We start from the raw sequence: 24,267 nt of genomic DNA, 5'->3' as shown, positions 1-24,267 counted from the left end.
TACAGTGAACTTACTGAGCATGTGTTGCCATCATCTTCCTTCTCTTCATAATAGAAATAGACAAAGGGAATCCACAGAAAGACACAGAACAGTATGATGGAGTACAAAGCTAGGAGAAAGAATGTAATTAAGTGAAGAGACAAAGTTACATTGGTACTTCATTTACTGCATAGCAACTCAAAGGAAAGAATAAAACATTAGTTTTCTCTCATTCTAGCTCTTACTAATTTAACGCATTGAAGTTAATAAAATTTACTAGCCAGCATATCAACTATTACTGTTTTCTGAACTCAGGACTTGTAGAATCAGCTATTTCAGACTAAGGATTTACAGATACAACTTCAAGTCAGCAGTGGTAAAAAGTCTAAAAGTAATTATCTGCCTGCAGGTGATATACAGGACTAGCACACTGGGGAAGAGGTAGCATACAGTATAGTGAATAAAGCAAGCTATGCCACCTAATAAGTTGTTCATAAAAAAAGGTATACAAAAATATAACAAGTTTGAAGATATTTTGATCACTGGACACCATTTCAGGGGATGTTCTACTACTAATCTAAGTATGTTATACATGGAATGCATGGTTCTGTTATTGATGACATCAATTCACAAAACAGGACAAGCCATAGCAATATAGCATCATTTACCAACCCTTTTTTTTAAGGGGGGGACTAATTGGAGATCTTCACATACATTTAGCTGAGTAGCCACTAAATCAAAACAGTTATACTGCTCTATTACTTTGATGCACAGGTGAACTTAAGAGACTTTAAACCAGCTAGTTTAACTTAAGTGAAGGGTTAAACTAACACATTAGTCTTCACAAATACTAATTGGCAAGTTTGAAGACATTAAGCCATTCAAAAATCAATTGGACTGATTAGCTAGAGCTATGAAGGGAAGAGATCAATTTCATATCAAGAATTTAAAGTTACAGACTTCAGTGCCCTGTTATAAGATGCTACATACTTTTTAGGACTTCATTATTTAGCAAAATCCTTTAATAAATCCAAATGTCTTATACTATGAATGTTTCAGAAGTCTACCAGGAAACTAAAAACTGTCAAGCACCATGTAACAGTATTTGTACCCCATGAGAAAGGTATCCTAGTTAACCAAGCCCTCAAAATGTTCAAACTACCACCCAACCAAGACTCCTTGTGCAAGTACAAAAATCACCCCCTCAAGTGAGTGAGTAAAAATACCCAGGGCCACACAAATCCTGTGGTCTTTGACTATTTTTAATCTTTGCCTCATTTTGCATAACTAGTGCCTTCTCAACTCTAACCAATACAATCACCCCAACTTAAGTTTGTTGCCTCCTATCTTGGCTAGTGCACTCCTTACGGTATCCATGTGCTTCAAAGAAATCTACCTCAGTATTTTTACTGAAGGTGGTGTACAACCCAAATAAATATCAACACCTAGAACCTAAATTTGAATGAGAAATTTCTAAACAGAATTCATTCTTTGGAAAAATATTTCCAGATATTAAGAGGTATATGCTGTTTAGAGTGCTGAGCTAGTTTGGCAACGTAACAAACAGAGCAAGTTCTTGGTTAGCTCAAACTTTCTCACATTTGCCAAGAGCATAAAATTCAGGGCTCTAAGATACCTTAAAATTTCAACCCTGAAATATAGGATTCTTAGAGCTTCTAGAACAGTACTCAAACCCCGTCAATATTGTGAATGCTTTCAGAAATCAAGTCTCTCTAATCTAGCGTCTCATTTTTGGGTGAGTTCTAAAACTACACCGTACTGTGCCAGTAAATCAGGCAAGTTACATGCATCATTAATTACAGATCAAAATAATCAGCCCATAGAGGTCACTGCAAGCACAGAAAACATCCTCCCTTCCAAGTTCTACTGTATTAACTTCAGCATACTCTGTTCAAGAAATACTACCAAAAACGTCTTCACATACTGCTATTAATATCACTGTATTCAGCTTTCAAAGGACTGTCAGAAGTGTTTAGCTTTCTGACAAGTCAGTTGCCAAGATAATACGATGTATTTCCAAAAGTCATCTATTCCAAACTTCCAGACTAAGTGGTGCCTCTCAACTCAAATGGGGAATGAGCAAGCTTAAGCCATTACAGTAAAGCTGACATCAGAGGCAATTCTACAAAACAAAACCTTTACAGAAGCTGTAACAGTTCAATATGATAAACATGTGAATACAGAGGGCTTTACATGCCAAGTGGCTGAATTCAAGTATTTTTACATATCAGATCTAACTTCCACAAAAGCAGTCAGAAAAATGACTATACCTGTTTAGGGTTAGGGTTACCTGTTCTCCAAATCCATCATTTCAGTAATACGTTGCTATATGCAGAGTTCATGTAAAACTAGATCAAGGACACACCAAAACAAGGTATTTTCATTCAGTAAGATTTAATTTCTATTGAACTACACATGGCTACCACCAGTTATACTCCAATTTCTTCAAACTCATTTCCTTTTCCACATCCAATGGCTTGTAGGATAACAATGTTTATGATATTGTTTTAAAATTAAAATCAAGTGAATTAAAATCAATTGTTTTAAAATTAAAATCAAGCTTACGTGCAAGTCTAAGCAGCTCTATATATAATATTGCACAAAGCTCTCAAAACCCTAAGTTTCATACCTTTGAAGTTAACATCTATAAGCTTCTCTTAATTGTCAATTTTAAACAAAAAAAATTACTACCCAGATTAGCCTTACCAAAAGGTTAAATAACAGTACTTCCTGTGAAGTCAGTTCACTCAACTGAATCCAAGTTCTTGCCAGGAATTTATCAAATTACGAAAAAATCCATACTGGTTCTCCTGCTGACATGACATATTGTTAAACAATAGGGAAGAGTTTAGCCTAGATTTTTTCAATATGATGGAGGAGAGTGTTGAATATTTTGGAAAATAGGGTAAAACAAGGCATGATGAAGGATCAAACCTTTTAGAAATTCCACTAAGCCTGCTTTTGAAGCTTCAAATTACTAACAAGCTGGCTTGATGTATTACCCACTTCCTTTTGTATACTCTTCCCTCAACTATCAATCCAAAACGCTACAACTGCCTTAAAGCTTACTTGGTAGCAATTGAGTTGTTTTTTAGAAAATTACCTGAATAGCCACAGTCAACTCTGAAGGAAAGTCAAGTACAAGAAAATGCCGCTCAACTTCTTGAAAAGAGCGAGAGGTAGCTTCTAGTCTTTATTTCAAAAAGCCAAGCAACATCTCAAAGATATATTTATTTTCAAATTAGCAAGATACAGTAAAAAAGTTTCAAATACTGCTAAACCAATTAAAACTTATCTAAAAGCTGATTAGCAAGCTACATGAAATAGCTACCTAGCCAGCTGCACACTATCTACAGAAGTATGTTACAAAGATTGATTCCCATGATTTAGTCTCATTCCAGATCATATCAAGTTAATGCCCTTCACATAGAACTATCAGCTTAAGCCCTACAATTTCTTAAAAAGGGACTGTACTGGCTATTAAACTAGTGAAAGAATCTAGTAAGGTTTACTTCTGCAAGCCTTTGCTAATAAAGCATCCTTCCATTTCTGCAATTCTCATATTAAGTTTGGAAAAAACATAACAATCCTGTAAAAATCACTGCAGAATGAAAAAGTGGAGTCAGACCAATAGTTTGTCAAGCAAGTAATGTCCTCTCAATGGTGGCAAAAGGAGGAGACATTTAGAAAAAGCATGCAAACCTTCCTGCAGTTTCAGCCTTTAGGACTCCACAGCCAGCCATCACTGCAGCATCCTGTCCTACTCCCTTTTCCTACTCAAAATGAGCCCATTTCAAGTAGGCAAGTGGCATCAAAGAGCTAGCAGAAGACTGATGCTGTTGCAGCACTGATAAGCAACTACAGGATACTCAGAGCAGTAGTAACTGGATATCGAAGATTCGTCTGAACTTGCTCAGGCAGTTACTTCTGTGGAAAAGCTTTCATTTTCACCAACATCTAAAAAATACGATTACATCAATTTTTTATCACATTTGGCTTGATCTTTAGCTAAACTAAATCCCTCAAGCTGAAACTCAGCACATGAAGTATACCACAGGAATTGCTTCTAGATTCAATCTCCTCTACCCCATAATCCATTCTTGACTCTTAAGGAATAAGCAAAAGCCATACTACAGAGCTAGATTGTGTTTCCAAGTTAAAGATTAAATACATGGGTTTTACATGAGTTCAAGACTTCATAAGTACACCTAACATATTCAGGCATAACTGTTTACTTCTGACAATAAGCACTTGAGAAGCAGATCATAAAGCACCTTAGTATTCCACACAAGTAACAAAAGAAAAAACAGAATCTTATTTACTTGACCACAGCACTCAGAGGCTGAAATGCCTTACTCAGTGAGCATTAGGAGGCAAATCATAACTGATCTACAGAGGGATCCCACTTCCCCTTTTCCAGCATTCACCTGTCATATTAAAACTCTTCTTTGCACCAGCTCCAGTGCCTGCTAGACACTGTGCTAGGTCACCTGAACTCATCACACACTGGCAAAGAGCCGCCAATTTAGAAATTTTGCAGCACAGGTGGTCAACAACACCTTGGCCTCCATTAAGAAGAACGTCACAACCAAATGAAGGTAATTATTTCCCTTGACTCAATGCAGTCTCACCAGCACTTCAGAATTGGAGTGCCCTGCCTAGTTCTACGCTTCCCAGTACAAGATGCACACATACTGGGGAGTAAAGCAAACAACAACAATGATTAAAGGCTTGAGCATCTGAGGCAGCTGGGACTGTTCAGCCTGGAGAAAAGGCAGCTTTGGCAGGATCTTATCCATGCAAATAAATACTGTGTGGGACTAAAGACTGTGGTAGACTTCTTAGCAGTGCCCAGGGAAAGGATAAAACAGGAATGAGCACAAACTGAAATATAGGAATTTACATTTAAACAAGAACTTTTATTCTGCCTGCAGTCAGAAACTGGAACAGGCTTCTCTAAAAAACAGTAGAGTCTTCATTCTTTGAAATATTCAGAATCCAACTGGAGACTAGCACAAATGAGCTGCTGTGAATAGGGAGCATTATTGAACTAGATTATCTCCAGAGCTCCCTTTCCAACCTCAGCACTTCCGTAAGTCAAAGTTAATTTCTACCGATTTTGAAATCTGAGTTAGCATACCACAAGCATCCACCAAATGCCAACAATGGCTCAAGCAGGGGAGCATAAAGCACGCTAGCATACTGCTGGAAACAGGGCCCCTTCTAGCACAAATATTGCAGTTCCATTTCAAGAGAGTATCTAGCTTTAATACTTAAGTGATACTTCTCACTATTTAAGCTACTGACTACAAGAATTGAGCCAAGTTAATTCCAGGTGCAGCTAAACCTTTGTTTCTGCCAACTCAACCGTGGATGTCAGCAGATCTGTAGAGCTATAATGGTTCTCCTTGGGGGTTCTCTGAAGACCTTGGGAAATCCCCAAGTAGAGACTAATACCTTAAGCCTGTCAGGTTGTCACCGCCACCTGAAGTGCAGAACAATCAACTTCAGTTGCAGTTTTCAGTCCTACAGACATTTGAAGCCATTAATTATTTAATTCCTTCAAATTTGTGCTTTATTGAAAGGACTGAAGCTCTCAGCCAGCGCTGATTTATAACAGATGTTTTGTATTAAAAGCCTTAAGCCTTAATAGTATACTCTGTATCAACTCTGACACAGAATTCGCATACACAAGATTCAGCACGAGACTCGTTCCAGAATTTTCTATCCATCATGAATGGTCTGTTGGCACTTGGTCCTTAAGTTCACCTGAAATGTGCTTTCTAGAAGTTACAGGCTTTCAACGCATTTCAAAAACAAAGTTTAATATTACTAATTGAGGGTAACTTTATTTAAATGTAGTAGCATAAATCAGCTCTGCTATTTGCTCTGTTGCAAAACCTTGTTACCACAGTAATTTTTTAGGACTAAACAAAGAAGAAAAAAACTTGAAAACAGCTTTGTATTTACTTTTTCCCAAGCAAAATCATTCTAAGATAGACCTTTACATTCATCCATCACATGAAGTCTTAAAAACTGCTTGTGAGAATTTTTTAGTTAGAACATTAAGTTTATAGCTCACACAGTTAAAGTAGTAAAACTTGTTCTTCCTATTATACTACAAAGGAAACTTTAAAAGATTTGGCAAAGTTCCTATCAACAAGACAGGAGACTTAGCTGGTTTTGGAATTTTATTTTTCAGAAATTATGAAAAAGCAAGAGCAGCAGCTTTCATGAGCTCGTAGAAGTTAGTTATCCAGGGGCTTGTTGTTCTGCCCACTAAAGGGCCTGATTATTCCCTGGAAAGCTAACCTTCAGCCTCAAAGGTCTTGCAGCAGCAAACAGCCAGTCAACTAAGTAACAAAGATACTCCCTTACCTGTAAATCCCCTGTGGCATGACAGACTGCCTTGGCTTTCATTATTGCACTTTGGTGGACTTTGGTTTTAACTCGGGGACTGCTCTTTTCTCTGGTTCAGAGGTCCAACTTCAGTTTCAAAATGTTTTTCTGGGTCATATCAGAAGCTTGAAGCACTACCACTGGAAGACTGCTTCACTGTATTGCCAGCATAACAATGGTTCCTGCCCCAGAGTCTACACAATCTTCAGCAAAAATTCCTTGGAAAGGTTGGTTTGTTTTAAAGATGTTTCTCAGACAGCAATTCCTCTCAAGTCAAAACAACTAATTTTCTGCTGTTTTGCACCATATCAATACAAAGACAACTTTTCTATGAGAAAGTTAGGCCTGGTAATACTCTTCAATAAATTACAGCAATGGTCCCTTCATTATGTTTTGGCATTTTTTTTCTAGTAGTATTCAAGAGCAAACTAGGAAATACAAAGAATAGCAAAATGCAGTAGCTAAGAGGAGCCAAAGTATCTTCAAGTAGGAAGACTGCAAGTAAAGTATCCAAGATCAACATAGTTCTTTATCTCCCTTTTAAAGGCTACAGGAGGCTCAAGAATATATTGTATTATCAGAATTCTCTTCCAACACATAAAACTTCTGCTCTTCCAGACAGTATCATATACTGGTGCATCACATAACAGCAATACCAGTAAATTGCTTAAAATGATGCTTTATTATACATTCCTTCACTTCTGCTGAGAAGTCACAAGCTACTTCAGAAAGTCTAAGATGAGTGTTTCTTCCCAAATGTATTATTCTCACATCTAACTAAAAACTTTTTAAAACAATTTTTCATCAAGACTGCAAGAACAGACATCTTTTCCTCAGTGAAAGTTAAGGAATACAAAACAGGAGTGAATTTCAAGTCAGACACTTGTTTGAAACAGGACACTTAAAGCAGTTCATCACAGTGTCAATACTACAACAAACTTTCAATTTATGTTCTGGCAAATTGCTTCTTTTTTAAAAAAAAAACCCACGCTTATTAGGAGAATGTTTCTATAGATGTAACTCCACAATATTAGTCAAGTACAGATATGCAAGTCTTCCACAGTATTTGGCATGTCTTCCCCTAGGACCAGACCATGAGAACATGTAGCTGCATTTGACTTCTGCCTACTAATTCCTAGAAGCCCAAGGTGCTTGTGTCAATGAGTCAGTATCAAACACTTGCAGTAAGCAGACAGAAGTCCATGCAGAAATTATCCAATTTATACCAAGTACTATTTTGAATGAATGCTTACTCAGGATACACCAGACAATAATTACTGCTGACCTAAGAAAATGCTTCTGTAAGAAAAAATAAACAGAAAATTGGAAGTTTAGCACAGACTTTAAAGCACACTCAAAGAAATCCCTGTAGAATTTACCAGACAGTCCTTGCTAGACTATAGTTGGGAGACACTTAACACATGCAGGTCAAGAGATCTTAGCCTACCTCACAGGAAGACTGGTATCTACTGTCATCCTTTCACAAGTCGCAAAAAACTTCACCAAAGGACACTGAACATCAAGCTCACTCCAATAAGTGGGATTTACTTACTAGAGGAAGAGCTACAGAACACAGCTCCAGGCTACTGTCAATTGTTTCAGCTTGATTCTTTGTGGTACAGAGGAGACTGTTGGACAGTTTCCAATTATAACCCTTTCTGAAAAGGTTTTTCCTTCCCAACACAAGCTGACATGCTGTTTTAGAGCATCTGCCAACCACTGATCATTCTAGCACTGGCAGATACATTCACCACAGTTGTGTTTTATGAGAATTAACACACTAAGCCACTATGGCTTCAAAGTGATCAGTAGACTGGTTTCCTAAATAAAGCTTTTAGGCTGCTGAAGTCCCACTTCAAAATACAGTTCTTTCAAGCTTCATTCTGAAAGTTACCTCATTTATCATTCTACCAGTACAAAGCCACTCTACTTTATATGCCTAGCCAAGAAATCAGCTGGGTATGAGAGCATCGTTCATGGGGACTAACAACTTGGGGCTGGGGGGGGGGGGGGGGGGGGGGGAGGGGGCACTTTTCTATATTTAGTGACAGCTTTTCCAGTACATTGCAAACCAGATAGTAATCCTTAACTACAACATCAGTTAAAGCACTGCCTCCAAAATTCTTGCTACAATTAGAAGTTACTTGGTTTGAAAGACAGTGACCTAAGCACCCATTATTCATACTGTAAGTTGCCAATACAGCTACAGGAGGCAAGTAAGAGCTATATAGTTAATGCTGCATTTTCAGGAGAGATAAGGACATGAATACCTGTACTGTCTTAAGTACCAAGGAAGATTTCAGTTCTGCTCATTCTGTTTATTTAAAATAACTGAAAACAAAAAGCTATGCCAAGACCAAATACTTATATAAGAAGGTATGAAGAGAAAAAAAGGAATAGTATTATGCAAGACTGGAAAAGTTGTTTAACTTATTCCTTCTCAGCTTTCATGTCACTATGCTGTGCAATGGCAGCAGGGGACCGAACCTGATGATGCAGGAGAGGCATTAAGTTGTGTTTTTATACAGGAATGATAGAGACTTCTGAAAGAGAGGTTACCTATTACTGTTCGCTTCAGTCTATCTCTTGTTCTAAAAACATGCATCAAATCCTCAAATTAAGATCACTAAAGAAAAATAATTTTAAAACCATCTATAAGTCTCTACCACCATCTGGAGGATATGCTATGAAATAAAATATTAGTCCTACAAATTTTCAAGTAGACCTGTCAAGATGAGCCAAAAACAAAAGCAGTTTTTCAAGTTTAAGGTCAGATCTGCTCCAAAAATTAGTTCAGGATTTACCAAGAGACATCTTGCTTTAAAGAGAGACTCAGTTAGCCTAAAACATCTTATAGAAACGCATCCATCACACAAATCTATAGAAAGTGGTCCACAGAAGAGTTTGAAGACTATCCCACTTAGGAGTTGTGAAATTCTTGGGTTGTTAAACAAGACCTACCAAGAATAGAAAGCAAATGCAAAGCAATTCCACTATCCTATAGCAAAGAATCTTTCTGGAAGATTAACTAGTATGTAAAGAGTTGAAAATAGAGAATTTCCTTACTACTTTTGGCTTTAGGCTTCACTTAGCAACAGAAACTAGAATGTGCAGTTTTGTGGTATTACTGGCAGGCAGTAAGTATTCTGTAACTTAAAAAAAAAGTCTACTACTTAGAACCAATTATTTCCTGATCTAAAAATATATATATATATATATTCAAAAGAGCCAACCCCACAGTATTCCAAGAGGAAAAAAAAACAACAAAAACACACCAAGGCTTCAGAAGTGTGACCAAAAGCAGGCAACTACCTCTGAGTTTGTATCACTGACCAAGGCAGGCATTTCACTCCAACTGAGATAAGCATCACTCCTCTACAGCTACCCCAACACATATTCATCAGTAGTAGAATTTTTCATAAGTTCCATAAGGACAACTAAAACTGATATAGAACTGGAGAGGTTTTGTGAGCAGTTATTTTATTATATTTCAGTTAAATTTTTGCTTCAGTTCTGTTGAGGATTACCACTCAAATCAACTCCTTCATGGTCCTTCACAGCAGCTGTTACTTTGAATACGGTAGTTGCTGAATGTGAACACTTAAGACACAAGTGTTGCAACTAACTTTATACACAGTAGACAGGTTTCACACTGCTGCATATGTTAACTACCATAAAAGTTACAGCAAAACCACGTATCTCCCTAAGTGGCCCTCTGAATACACACAGAGGAAACATGTTAACAGTAAATTATATGACAGAAGCCATTAACATTTTCAAGAATTGGTCTTCCATATACTTGCACTTCTGGGGGGGGGTCTTGAATGTAAAAAAAAAAAAAAAAAGTAGTAAATTCACTGAAGGGCACTAAGAATAATGTTTAACCAAAAGGGCATAACCCAGTACAACCACTAAAAACTTCATGCCTTCACTTAAAGGTCCTATTAATTGAAAAAATATAATCAAAAGTTAGAAGTTAAAAATACTTACTGTAATATCCATAAAGTACAGTGTCTTCAATTTGTCTTGAAACATTAGCATCAGCCCAATCCTAGCAATAAAGGATAGAAGCATTCAACACAAATGAAACAAAGGAACAGTTCATTCAATAGCGTTCTTCTATTACTGAAAAAACTGCTTATATGAAATGCCTACGGAAAAGCATTAAGCACCTAGTTCACCCATTTTAAGTGCTGAACTTAAGTTAGAACTAATTCACCTAACAAAGACAATTAAGGAGTGTGCTGCATTTCAGGGGAAAGACACTGCACTGATCCCTGCTGCTTGTACTCACTTTGGCTGTTAGCCGTGTATTTAAAGCTTTATTATTTTCCCCCCAGATTAAGAATTCTTAGTTACTACACATTACATTTGCAACACACAACTGAAATATAATTTTAGTGAATATCATTTCTAGCAGCTAACAATTTTTCTTCTATACTTAGTATTTAAGTGGCACTCAAAACAACTGTCTTTACTAAACTTTTTTTTCTACATATCAGACAAAGCAGCTACCGAGTCTGAAGCTCAGCCTGAACAGTTCTTCAAAATATTTTGTAAGACAACTGGATATATGGTTATTTGCAGTTCTAGCCCTTTTTTCTGGGCTCTGAGCATTGCAGTTGACACTAAGCTTCAAAGTCAAGTCCTTGCAGGGACATAGCTGTCCTCAGGATGAGTCTTCTACAAAACCTAACATAATGGTAGGCTTGGAAGCAGCGTGGTACTTTAAAAAAAGACTGCACAGACAACTAAGTTGTATGAGTCGCTCAGCACAGTAGTTGGATGCATTGGATTTAATTTTATAATTAACACATTTACATCTGCTTTGCAACTCTTTAGAAAATATGCACGTGCAAAGCATTAGTGGAGGGACCCAATCAAGTCAAGGATCCACTCATTTTGAAGTCAATACCTCTCAATCAAAAAAGCATTAGTTTCACATCAGTAAGGCTGACACTGAGAATTGCTAAAAAAGCAGCCCCAAAATCCCACTTGAGGCCAATATCCACATTACTGAATGTCAGTCACACACAAACTGGAATTTAGAGACACCTTCTAAAAAGATGACACAGAATCAAGGTAAAAATGTTTTCTGGATGAAACTCAATAGATAGGGCAGAGTCAAATTTGATCAACAGAATTTACTTTGTTAGGCTTCCAAATCGGGAAGAAATTCATTCTGTACAGATGGCCCTTTCTAAGGTATCAAACATCTATTTTTCAAGCCTAAATATGAATAGCATATAAAGATCCATATTCTTCTGAAAACCTCTACAGTACTTCACTTCCTGTTAACTTCTCTACTTGGCAGCACTACAAGAGAATCACTTATTAAAGAACACAAATACATGGAGATAGATATTAAAAAAATGCAGTTCTAAAGAATTACTGGCTACAGAGCACTAGTAGGTGTAAATGACTGGGCATATAGGAAGAAGCATAGGACAGTTTCATACAGGGAAGATTTTACAGACCAGAAAGAACATCAAGTAGTTTTGGCAGCTCTCTAGTGTGTTGTGTAATTCCCGCAGTATCTTTATAACAGGGTCTCTTAAGATAATCATTGAATGCTTTGGGTTGAAAGGGACCTTCAAAGATCAGATAGTCCAACCCCCCTACCACAGGCAGGGTCATCTAGATCAGGTTGCTAAAAGCTCTGTCCAGCCTGACCTTGAACACTTCCAGCAATGGGTCATCCACAACTCCTCTGGGTAACCTGTTACATAGTCTCGCGACAAAACCACGCCTTCATGTCCAATGTAAATCTACCTTATTTCAGTTTAAATCTATTGCCCCTTGTCCTGTCACTACAGGCTCTGGTCAAAAGCATTTCTCCATCTTTCTTATAAGCCCTCTTCGTATATTGAAGGATTGCAATAAGGTCTCCCTGGAGCCTTCTCCAGACTGAACAACCCCAACTCTCTCAGTCTCTCTTCATGAGAGGTACTCCAGCCCTCCGGCCATTTTTGTGGCCCTGCTCTAACAACTCTGGCTTGTACTGTGGGCCACAGAGCTGGACACAGTACACAGTGCATGATATACACAGGACTTCGATCACAGAACAGCTATGACTAAAATCTGTGTATACAGACGCAACAGTACTTGGACACGAGATTGGCAAATAGCTTTTTATAGTGCTCAGTTGTAGCTTACAAACTTATTTTTATTACTTATCCACCCAATTTAAGCCATCATCTCCTTCTTCAGAAGTATAAGCCTTTACTTTAGTTTGACCAAGACTTGCATTACATGAATGCTCAAGTTAGCTTCAGAAAAAAATAGTATCCTAAATCAGTAACTTTTTTCTACTTGATACTACACATACTAGCAGAGCTTAGACACTAACTGCATCCAGTCTTGAGTTTCTGGCCTAAGCACCGAATATCTTTACATAATACCAAGGGGCAGACTTTTCCTGAAGTCCCTATCCAAAAATCATACTAATCAAGAAGCCACAACTCTCGAGAGATATTAGTAGAGTAACATATCTCAAATCTTTCCACAGAACTGCAGGAGATGCATGTATACATGTTAAGATTCAGATCCTAAAGCTCCAAATGTAACAGCATTGATATGCCTTATTTGAACAGTAAAAGCCTATCTTTCAGAACTGCATTACTCCATCCTGGGGATACACTCAGAGAATAGAAGGGAAATACAACTGCAGCTATGTTGGTAACTGCAACTAGCCAGAAGGCTCAAGTCAAATTCTTGCCCCCAGTCCCTTTCTTCTCCTTGAGAGGAACTATTGGTTTATGGAAACTAAATGTTTTGTAACATGATGGTTGGCAGACAAACTCAGGGATTGAATCCAGAGGTCTAAACCCATCTGTACAGCTTGAACGTATTCCAGAATTGTTCAAGTCTTGTGGGATCCAACCTTTGTGTAGTCAAGATCAAGAAAGTAGTTATCCAGGAACAAAATTCTTCACAAGCTAGCTATTGGAGCCACCCAGCATTACTGAATAGGTGAAGAAAGATCCAGTACTGTCAAAGCTCCTTCCAATTTCCATGCGCAGGCTTTTTTCAAACTGGTAAACTAAACACCTTTCAGTTGTTGTAAAATGCATGCAATGGTACAGAGCATATGAAAAAGGGAAGTGAGCATACTCCTTAAGGACTACACACAATAAGACTTTTAAAAGTTTAAGACTTGCTTTATCAGTTCTTTCAGAACTGCCTAAACTCTCATGGAATATGGGCTTGATGACATACCATACACTTCATTTTTCCTTGCATCTCAGAAAATCAGCACCATCTTCCATCATATTACTATATTATAACTTCCAGCAGGCCACTTGACATTAAATTTTTGATGTTCACTGTCCAAAATAAATGATTACCATCCAACTGGAATTTGAGTAGAAAAGTACACATGCATTTTGTCATCTAATCAACAACAACAATAAAAGGATGAAAAATATTTTAGCAGAAGGGACAGAAACAAGACCTTAAGTGTCCGCAGGTACACAATAAGCCCAGTCTTTGAAGACTGTGAGGCTTAAGCCCAACAGCATTTCAACTGAAACATTTCTAGGCATTTGTATGAAAACAAACACAGAACATTGATGTGTTTAAATTGCCTAGTGTTAAAAGTTAAGGAAATGCATTGCTTTAGTTACGCTTAAGGGAAAAGAAAGACTTAACTGAACAGGTGGCACTATTTACTTCCAAGTAAGTGTTTGAAAAGGTCTCTCCCATGAGCAATGGAGACATCCAAAACCCACACCAACCAAGAATATGCAAGAAGAGCAACAGTAAGACCTGAAGTTTAAGTGGCACAGCTGTTTTACAGAAGATTTAGCTAGCAATTGAAACTGAACAGGGGTTAACTGCCAAAAAGCTGCCTCTCCTCCAACACCAGAAATGCATTAATAACACTCAAAGTTCTACATCTGTATCCTGTTATAAAACATTGTAATTTCTTTTCATTTTGTTGCTCAAATTAAGTTGTGTACAGGACTATAGTAATAGTAGGAAACGTACCTTACAGCATATTAAGATATTGAGATATCTTGCATCTTACATCTTTTAATGTAAAGATGTATGCATCACCATTGTGTATGTGCCTGAATTTATAAACTCTGCACAAGAAGAATCTGTAATGCAAGCCAATTTAATAGTATATCATATCTATTATGTCAGCTGAAGCCCCACATTTACACAAACTAAGGAGGTAAAAATCCTTATTCTAATTGGCAAATTATCCATATGCACACATCAGCAACTCAAAAGCAATAACCAGTTCACCTGAGCTGTTTCAAAAGCTAGTGACAGCAGCACTGTCTTGTCAAAAGCAAGAAGCACTGCTACCTAGTGTCAGAGTTGACACCCTCAGCAGCAGCACTGATATTTCAGGTAGATAGGTATATGAATTTACTGAATGAGAACATCCAGGACTCAGTCGAGAGCTCATCTGGACAGCCTCTAGATCTAGTCTGTTTTCTTCTCCATTCATTATGGCCTAAGATTACAATATATACAGGAAACACCTCAGAAGCACAGTAGGTTAGGAAGGTGAGAATTCATTACTGCCTTCAACAGTGGTTTAAGATGTGAAAATGTGACCACAAATCTTTTTCAGATCTGCAGAATTCATGTACTCTGAACTACTCTACTGTACTCCATTTTGTTCCATGCAGTTTAGCAAGCATACATCCTATTACCTTTAAAATACCTGTAACAATGCACTGTATCAATAGATAAAGAAATCAACAAGTATGTTCACCTACATTAGGCTACTATTCTTAAGTATTCCTTAACACAAGCCATGAAGCATTCAGGAAACTGAAATACATTTACAAGTGTAAGAAGTAAATAGATTAGTAAAATGTTGTTATGTAAATAAGAATATAAAAAGGCAGTTTAAGACACTTATAGTTTACCTGAATGCTAAAACCAAAGCAAAGCTCCCTCAAAAGATTTATTTTATAATTGTGATTAAGCTACGAAGAACACTTGCCTCTCCCAGTAATCACTAAGCAGAGTCTTCCTTCTCCCCATAACTGTATCCAGTTAGTGACTTACGTTAACATACTTCAACAGAACAGTACTATTCAAATGGTACAGAAAACTTCCCCAAACAAAAGCCATACAAGCTAATGTGACATTTCTGACCTTCCCCACTTTTTGGTGAGGGAATAGCCATGAATTTCATTCTTTTGTCCCTGTTAAAGGGGACATTTCTACTGTCACTGCTGGACCCTGCAAGAATTTCATGAGTACCCAGTGAAGAGGGCTCCCACTCTCCACAGGTGTACCTTGGTAGAGCTTCAAGTGCTGTAACAGTCCAGATTTCAGTATTCATTAATATAATCAAATGTAGATGAAGCAGTCATTGTGCTGATTAGCCTCTCCCAACACAGCCAACAAAAGAAAGACACAGTAGTAAAGACTGAAGAGTGGGTCACAGCATGTTTAGATAAAGAAATTTCATGTTCAGGTCTTGGATCTTCCAGCCTGTTACCTCCAAAACATGGCAGAGCCAGGATTTTGACAGCCAGATGGAAGGTAACATCCAGAAACAGGCATACCTCAGCCACATCTGGCTCCCATGAATATTTTGGCCAAGTACTGTTACTTCACAAGTAGCAATCCCTACTCAGGACAGGAAGCATGGTCTCAGTTGATGATGATTTCTCAGCTAACACCATTCTAGAATAAAGAAATCTGACATTTATAAATGGTTCTGTATTCTGAGCAACCACATAATGAGCTTCCCCCAAGAAGAAAACAGTCTTAATAGAATGGTCTGCAAAAAGGATCTCCCATTAAGCAGATGCTACTCCCTGAATCCTTAAGGGCACAACAGGCTTTTAACTTTTCAGACAGACACCCAAGGTTTGTGAGGTATTCAAACCAGGCTGAAAAAAATGCCACTGGCTTTTAGCTTCATATAGTAGCAAGTATCTGTACATTAAAAAAAAAAAAAAAAAAAATATCACACCGTCTCCCCTGCCTTCTGCTGCAACAAGAACAGATTTAAAAAGACAGCTTGGTGATGATAACATCATTGTGTCGAGCAGTGTTCCTGTCACAAGACCACATCAGCTATGTTTTATGTTTATCAGACTTGTAGGTCAGACCCAGAGGTCTTGGGCTCCAGCAGCAATCTTAAGTCTTTAAGCAAAGGTGAGGTTTTCTGTTCTAAAGTGCTTGTCATAAATCAAACAAGCTTTCAGAACAAACAGATCAGATCCAGCTGGATGCGTTTGAAGTCCATTACATAAACTAAAGCACTGTCAATGAAAATAGTCAAAACCTTCAAGATAAGTGGTGCTGGTGAGTATTATCAGGAATTTTCTTACAAGGTACTGAAGTTCTTTTGATTAGTACTAGAACCAAAAGCATGCTTTCCTACTTAACAGCACTATGAATCAAAGTAATCCCAGCCTCTAGAAAAAGTGTTGTCACAATGAATTCTATTTGTACATAATAGCCACTCAGGTCCATGTATCACTGCTCCATTCCTAAGGGACTACACAACTACCACACATACAACTTCTATACCAAAACGGCTCAATTCACTCCCTACAGAAGCCTTAGGACCATATTTGATAAATCTCACAAAATATGGCAAGGCAACAGATGCAAAATGCCACAAGCCACTTCTTTACAGTAAAGAAAACCTTAACTGTATTATTTAAACAGTATATTAAGTTTAACAGTCCTGTGGAAATGGATTAAACCTCAGATTTAACAAAGGCTGACCAAGGTATAGTAAGCAGCCCCTGTCAAGGAAGACACCTGAAAACACATGATGTAAAGAAGGCCTACACAACACTATTTGAAGTGTTTCTGTATCCAGAAAGCAGAATCATTTTGACAGCCTTCAGAGAATGGTGATCTCCCTGGGTACTACACTTCAGACAATTAAACCAATTCTTGTAGCCAGGACACATACCTTCACCTGCCACCAAACACACAATTCACAACGAGAACTTTGACCCATCACACTGTGCCTTCAGTTTAACCTCTGCTATTTTAGCATGCTTCTCCAAGTTTGCTGGAAGTTTGTTCAGAGAAAAGCCTCAAGAACATCTACAAGTTTACTAACAGGGTCAGACACATTATAAAGTAATTGGAAGTCCACATATATTACCTCTTCCTTTTAAGTCGATTATCTTTGACTTTTTTATCTCTGATAACTGGGAATTACAGTTGGGAGGTGAAGAGTACATATAGCAAAAGAAAATTGTTTACCTAGGACCTGGGTAACTGCCACTACTCTTTTGGTATATGTCTGAAATCATCCAGTTGGAAGTTTTTTTGATGAACTAATGATATATCTACAGAGAATATTATCCACATCTGCTACCTGGATCTGCCTCAAAAATTCACTGAGAAGAGTCTAATGAGGATTTGACTCACTCTGACCACCCAAAATAACAAAGGATTCTTGCCCATGTCATGGTCCTTCAGACCCCAGTACCAGTTGTAGGGGCTTGGTTTGAAGGAATGATGCAGAGCAACGGCAGTAGCCTCTTGGAAATATTCTGAACCAAATCCAGTCCTACTTGTGAAGCAGTAGCAGAAAAGCACATGTTGACCAGGACAGTGTCAAGAGCTTTAACAATTCATGAAGTCCTTATGTTAAGATGCTGTCAGCCTCTTAACTTGACATTACTCCTAAACTGAAATTACCAAATCAATAAAGCTCTGTGTTTAGTTACAGGTGTAAGCGTTCTAACTGACTTCAGATGTACTCAACTTTTATGAGGAAAGCCATGTTAATATTTCTATATCCCAACTTCAACACTTGTGTTAGATCAAACATATTAATATCAGAAGATCTCATGTCATTATTGCAAAACTAGAAACTCATTTAGCTGAGCCTTAAAAGAGAAAGAAGAATTCTTCTGCAAGGCAATATAGAACAATTTTATTTCAACAGGTCAACATTAGGAACTAAGCAGAACCAAGCACCCTCAGAACCACAGGGAAAAAGGTACTTTGAAGAAATAAAAGCTTTACCACAAGCATGAGAGCTTACTTTTGGGTATAATTTTTAAACAGAAGCTACCCACGCCATCACACCACAGCATGTGGCCATTAAGAAAGAAATCTAGCTCAAGAAAAACAGTATTTTGAGAAATCTTCCTTCTATTAATCATACTTCCTTGAATAAGACTGTAGTGAGTGCATGACCACATCTGACCTCCTACTCTCCTGAAAGGCTTGTTTCTCAAATCAGAGGATGCATACATTAACAGCAGGTCTCCTTTGCAACACAAAATTCTGCTCAGTGCCCCGCAAAAGTACGTTTTTCAGATGGGCCCAGTTAAAGCATTATTTCTCTATCTACCGAAGCTCAATATATTTCTAAATACTCAGTATTCTCATTGAACTGCTAGTATTGTGAAATATGAAAGGTCTCTTCCATCTTTTCTACCCATTTTAACTCCAAACAAAGTCTGAAGACACAAATTTTTAACAATAACATGGAACAATAGCTTAAATTATTCTGCACTGCCATTAAGCAATAAATATGATAAAAATCACATCACAGTTCAATTCTAAAGGCTTCTTATGACTTGCATTTACACGAGCACCAGCCAAAAGGCATTCTATTGGCTGCAAGCTAGTTCTAAAGATCTAGCATGACCTAGGTTTTCCTTTGGAAGTGGGGCTAGAAGGGGATACAGTTTGAGTCTAGTGTGCAGGCATTTACATCTGCCCACTCTCTCATTTGTCTCAGGATCATATCTTTTACAATAGATCCAGGTAGGCTCCAAACTAAACGATGCTCTCACTAAAATTATTAATATGCTCCAGTTCAACCCATTTTTAATAGCGGTATCCTCCCAAAGACACTAGGTCACTACCTTCAAGAACCAAGAACTTTCCTTGAAAATGAAACAGGCCAATGCTTGAAGTCTTGGGAAGAACTCACAGTAGAGCTGACTACAATGAGCGCTCATCTCACAAAGAACATTTTGCACAGCAACCCCCTACAGTTTAAATTTTTTAAAATATTAGTTCAGTTAAGGCAGTATCAGTTAAGAAGAAATACTATGTATTCCCCTCCCCCAAGGTTTTTTTTTCCAGCATTCCCTCTTTTAAAAAAGTGCTTGTTAACTCAGGCTGTGCATTATAGGCAGATTAACACAGTAAAAAATTATGTCTTAGTGTTTCAGATCCAGAATAAGAGAATACTGGCAAAAGAGACACTCAAAATAATCTTAAACTGCAAATGGGCAACACAGTTTGGTTTTGAACAATGGGACAACAAATTCCATTCTACAATGCCACGTTACGGTGTACTAAAAAGCAACATTTAAGAGATTTCTTTTTATCTTCAGTATGGTATACACACTCCTTTTAGCACAAAAGGGAGTAAGTGCCTGGAAATGAGCAGAATGTCAAAAATAAGTAGAAGTAAAACCTGAAATCCATTTCAAACAATAAACAGAACTGAGTGTTGTGTTCACAGTACTAGTTCCCAGCTTTCCAAAAAGCTCAGGGACTGGAACAGGTATTAGCATGGGTTTTAAACACATTGACAACTTAAGAACATCCTCTCAACGCAAACACTTCTTCTGAGGAGAATAACATTTGTAGGAGTACATACCTTAAACGTACCATTTTTGGTTTTCATATATGAAACCAAAAAGATATCCACTGGTAGTAGTGCTGATGAGATAAGAGCAACTGCCAACGCAAAGATCGCTGTTATGGTAGAAATCACTTCGCTTTCCCGCCGACTCTGGTACTTGCGCACATAAACCCAGCAGAAAATCAGAATGGCCTGAAACACGCAGGGACAAACAGTCATGAGTGGAATAATAAGGATGTGAGAAAGTAGGCACTGAAAACAGACCCTGTATCTGACTGGCACACTCCATGACATCAACACACTTTTCACCCGAGTCCTGTGCATCAGCACTACAGTCACCGCACACAATTCACTCTTTGCGCCTTCGCTAAGAGCCCGAGCAGCTGCGAGCGCAGCGCGGACAGCAGACGAGCCAACGCACAAGCAGGCGGCGCCCATCGCGCCGCCAGGACGGCGGGAGCCCCGCACGGCCGGCTCGGGCTCTGCCCCGCGGGCGCGCTGCCACACCGGGCCGGGCGACGGGGGCGCAGGCCGAGGCAGGAGGCACAGCCGGCCCGGGAGGGCTGGCGGGGAGCAGGGCGGGGATCCCGCAAGCCCCGGGGAGGAGAAGGGGGGGACTGGGGCAGCCGCACGACTCGGCCGAGCCCCAGCCGCGGGACAGCCGGCTCTCACCAGCAGCGCCAGGCCAAAGAGGCACCATCCCGTCAGCAGCTCGGAAGCGGCGGCCGCCGCCATCTTCGCTTCCGGCAGCAAAAGCGTGCCCGCCCCCCCGAGGCGGGGACTTTTAACGGGGCGGGTATCACGTCACCGAGGGGACTGTCTGTAGCGAGCGCCGGGAGCGGCGTCACGCGCTTGTGAGGTGACATTAGCAGCTGGTCCGCTCCGCGCGTCCCGCCACCGGCGCGGCGGGCAGCAGCGAGGGCCCGCACGCAGGGACCGCCCGCCGCAGCGCTCTGTGACGTGGGGGGAGGTGGCGCGAGCCAGCGGCCGCGCGCTGCCGGGGGCCCCTCCCACGCCCGGGCTCCGCCGCCGTCCCGCAACCGAGCGCGGCGTCGCGGAGCGGGAGCGGGGCGCGCAGGGCACAGCAGGGGGATGCCCCGCACCACTGCGGGGGCGGGGCGGGGGCCGCGGCCGGGTGTCCTCACCCCCGCTCCCGCGTGGGGCTCTCCGTGTTTGCCCGGCCCGTGGGGGCTCCCGCTTAGCGGGCAGCGGGAGAGGGGGTTTGGGGGGACGCAGCGAGAGGCGGCGGGCACTCTCCCTGTAGGATTGTTGCTTTTTTTCTGTAAAAGTTCCCGAAATGTTTCACTACGTCACGTACAGCTTCCCGGAGCTGCCCGCCAGGTGTGCGGGCTCCGTCAGCGGCGCTCAGCCCCGCGGCCACACGCGGGGACGCTTTGGCGGGGCGAGGGGCGCAGGTGACCGTAGCTGTCACGCGCGAGACTGGGAGGCGGAGCCGCGCGGGCTGGGAGCGTCGCCCGCATCGGGCTGCGGGGGGGCTGCGGGGGCGCTGCGGGGGCGGCCTCCCGCCCTGACGCCTCCGCCCTGGGCGTGACGTCACCGAGACGGCGCCGAGGAGCGCTCGTGGCCGGCTCCTACCGTCGAGGGCGGCCCGTGGCGTCGCTCGGGAGCAGCCCCCGCCTCAGGGCGGCTTTCCCGCGGCGTGAGGCGGCCGTGAGTTCAGCGGCGGGTGCTGGGGGAGGCTCGGAGCCCGCCGGGAGGGGCCGTGGGGCGGCTGGTGCCGGCCTGTGGGGGCGGGAGCGGCCTGTGGGGGCGGGAGCGGCCTGTGGCGACAGACGCGACCCCAGGGCACGATCGTGGTCGTGCAAAAAGCTTCGCCTCAGCGACGCTGCCAGCCGGTGCGAAGGTGGCCTTGGGGAGGGAGTCAGTGTGCAGTTAGGTGGCCCTCAGGGGGGCTCCTGGCTTTCAGGCTGTGGATTTGGTGGCGCGGGGAGTGGGAGAGGTGCACCTGGCAGGTGCCGACCTTTGTCTTGGTCTTTAACTTGCTGTGAGCGCTTCGTGCGGGTCAGGTGTGAAGGAGGCAGTGGGAGTGCCCCAGGGGGTAGCCGGGAGCCATGCTGTGGGGCACAGGCTGCTGTGCTGGGCCGCTCTTTGGCGTGCGGGTGGCTCGGCGCTGAACGCGTGCACGAGCTTTCTTGGTTGATCGGCCTCAGTACAGGGGGGCTTGCAGAGCTGCAGGAAGGGACCTGCTGGGGGCAGGGGCACCCACATTCTCATCCTGAAGTAGGTTGCAGTGTTTCCATTTGCCGTGAGAACAAAGGTACTTACGAGCCAACTAAGAGGTTGCTGAGATTGAGGCAGGTTTGTAGTCTTGTGAGGAGAGGCAGGGTTGGGGCAGGGGGAGCTCGGGCCTGGCGCAGCAAGCTTCCCATTGCTGTGAGGCCAGTGTGGGTGACAAGAGCTGGTGGTGGCAACAGTGCCCACGAGCTGGGTGTGAGGCTGGGTGGGTGATGGGACTTCTCATGCTTTCGTATCCTTGAAAGCAGGGATCTGTTGGTGAAGGAGTTGTGAGAGCCTTACCCTAGACTGGTTTTTGCCTTTGCTGAGCCTCAGTTTATTATGAGCACTATATATGAGACAGTAGTATGTGGTGGTTGTTAAAGAAAACATATTTTGAATTAAGAAATTTGACGTGCTGAAGCTGCTAAATGGCAGAACCAGGCCTCGTCTCTTGTATAGCCCTAATCCAAGGCTGGTTTAAAACTTAGTCAAGTTAATCAGTAGGAGAATAGAGAAACTATAGATGGTCAATTTGTATACACAGATGCTCTCAGAAATGCAGGTGCTTTTAGAAAAAAAGATAGTATATGTGAATAGGAATTGCTTGTTCAAAGACTAAGTGTGCTTGAAGGACTGTGTGAGTTAAAGCAGCAGAAAGAAGATCATGATCCAAGGAGGACCTTGGAACCGAGGCAGAGATGGGAACCAAATAGATGAATCAAGTGGGACAGGATCAGGTGATAGATTGGCAGAACTGACAAGACCAAAGGAAACTTCTAAAACCTTTGGACATTGACTAATGGTTTGGTAAGTGTATATAAGATGTGCTGCATCCCTTTGTTCTCTGCCACTCACAGGTGGTGGCCCAACTCTGAGCTGTGATTAAAACAAGCCTAGTGGTATCCACATCTCTGTGAATTTTTCCTTGTAACGGTGTTCCTGAGCTATATCTGGGGCATCTCAGGTGTGTGTTCAGGTGGATTTGTTCTCTTAAGAGAAGGTATCTGATGGTGTGTGTGGTGGAACAGCTTTGCGATGAAGTGACTGATGTCTTTGCTGGGCTTCAACTTACTGTCAAAGTGTTGTGTGCTAGCACTCACAAGCTATTCATAGGGCGGCTGGGGGTGGCAGGAATTCATATGGGCTTGCAAGAAAGTACCTGCGTTTGGGAGTACTGAAGAGCTGGAAGTTTCTACTCAGAGCAGTGGACATATGCTGTACTTCTGTGTTTGTTGCCAGGACGTTGTGGAGGGCGCTGGCATGTAGCAGCATTCATGAACCAAGTGATAACGGAGTTGAGGAGGGCTCTTGAGAGCCTGTAAACCTTGCAGGGGCTGTGTTGGCTCATGGAGTGAATTGTTGCTTGCAGGGACAAATACCTGTAATGTGTTAACTTACTGTGAGGGCAGTGCAGGTGGAAGTGGAGTACAGTGGTTATTCAAAAGCTGCTTGCATGGTTGGTCATGGCTGTTGCAGTGTTGCAAGAAAGGCCCTGCTGGTGGAGAGGTGGTGTTGTTGGGGAGGCTCGTTTCTTGACGAGCAAGCAGATGCTTGTGCTGGGTTTCCATTTGGTGTGAGAGCACAAGCAGTAGGCAGGTGACTGTCATGCTCATGAGCCAAGTGAAGGACAGTTCATGGCAGTCTAGGTGGGCTTGTAGTCTGATGTGAAGAGCAGCAGATACTATATAATTAATCACAGGTCAGTAAGCAGAATGTTTTCTATGTTGTCTTAGATCTATTTTGTAAAAAATATATAGCTATTAATATGTATGTATTATCTCTACCACAGAAAATATTTCCCTGGATGTCATTACTATTAAATATGTATGTTATAATTCAGAATTGCCCTAGAACCCATGAAGAATTAAAACCTTAAAGAACAGCATTAAAAATAAACTATTCTCAAGTGGGAAGGTAAGTAATTTGCCCTTGGAGTATATGAAGATTTTATGTTTTCTACAGCATTGCATACCTTTAACAATAAAATATTGAAACACCAAATACCAGAGAAGTAGTTAAGAATTAAGGGTGGTGTAAAAAAAAATAAAAAAATCTATAGCTATATGCTACCA

At 41.1% G+C, this 24,267-nt stretch overlaps 1 protein-coding gene across 1 annotated transcript in view; it reads right to left on the bottom strand.

Moving 5' to 3' along the window:
• Positions 1 to 20,880, bottom strand: part of LMBRD1 (LMBR1 domain containing 1) — an 80,166-nt gene extending 59,286 nt beyond the window's left edge. Inside the window, exons 1-4 of the mRNA XM_056343857.1 lie at positions 20,630 to 20,880; positions 19,973 to 20,149; positions 10,390 to 10,450; positions 15 to 109 (exon numbers count right to left, since the gene is read on the bottom strand). Coding sequence (XP_056199832.1) covers positions 15 to 109; positions 10,390 to 10,450; positions 19,973 to 20,149; positions 20,630 to 20,692 — 396 coding nt within the window. The 5' untranslated portion in view covers positions 20,693 to 20,880. The remainder of the gene's footprint in view (positions 1 to 14; positions 110 to 10,389; positions 10,451 to 19,972; positions 20,150 to 20,629) is intronic.
• Positions 20,881 to 24,267: the final 3,387 nt, after the last annotated feature.

The sequence above is a fragment of the Falco biarmicus genome, chromosome 6 (genome assembly GCF_023638135.1).
Source record: "Falco biarmicus isolate bFalBia1 chromosome 6, bFalBia1.pri, whole genome shotgun sequence".
Classification (NCBI taxonomy): domain Eukaryota; kingdom Metazoa; phylum Chordata; class Aves; order Falconiformes; family Falconidae; genus Falco; species Falco biarmicus.
This window is presented reverse-complemented; position numbering and strand designations above follow the sequence as displayed.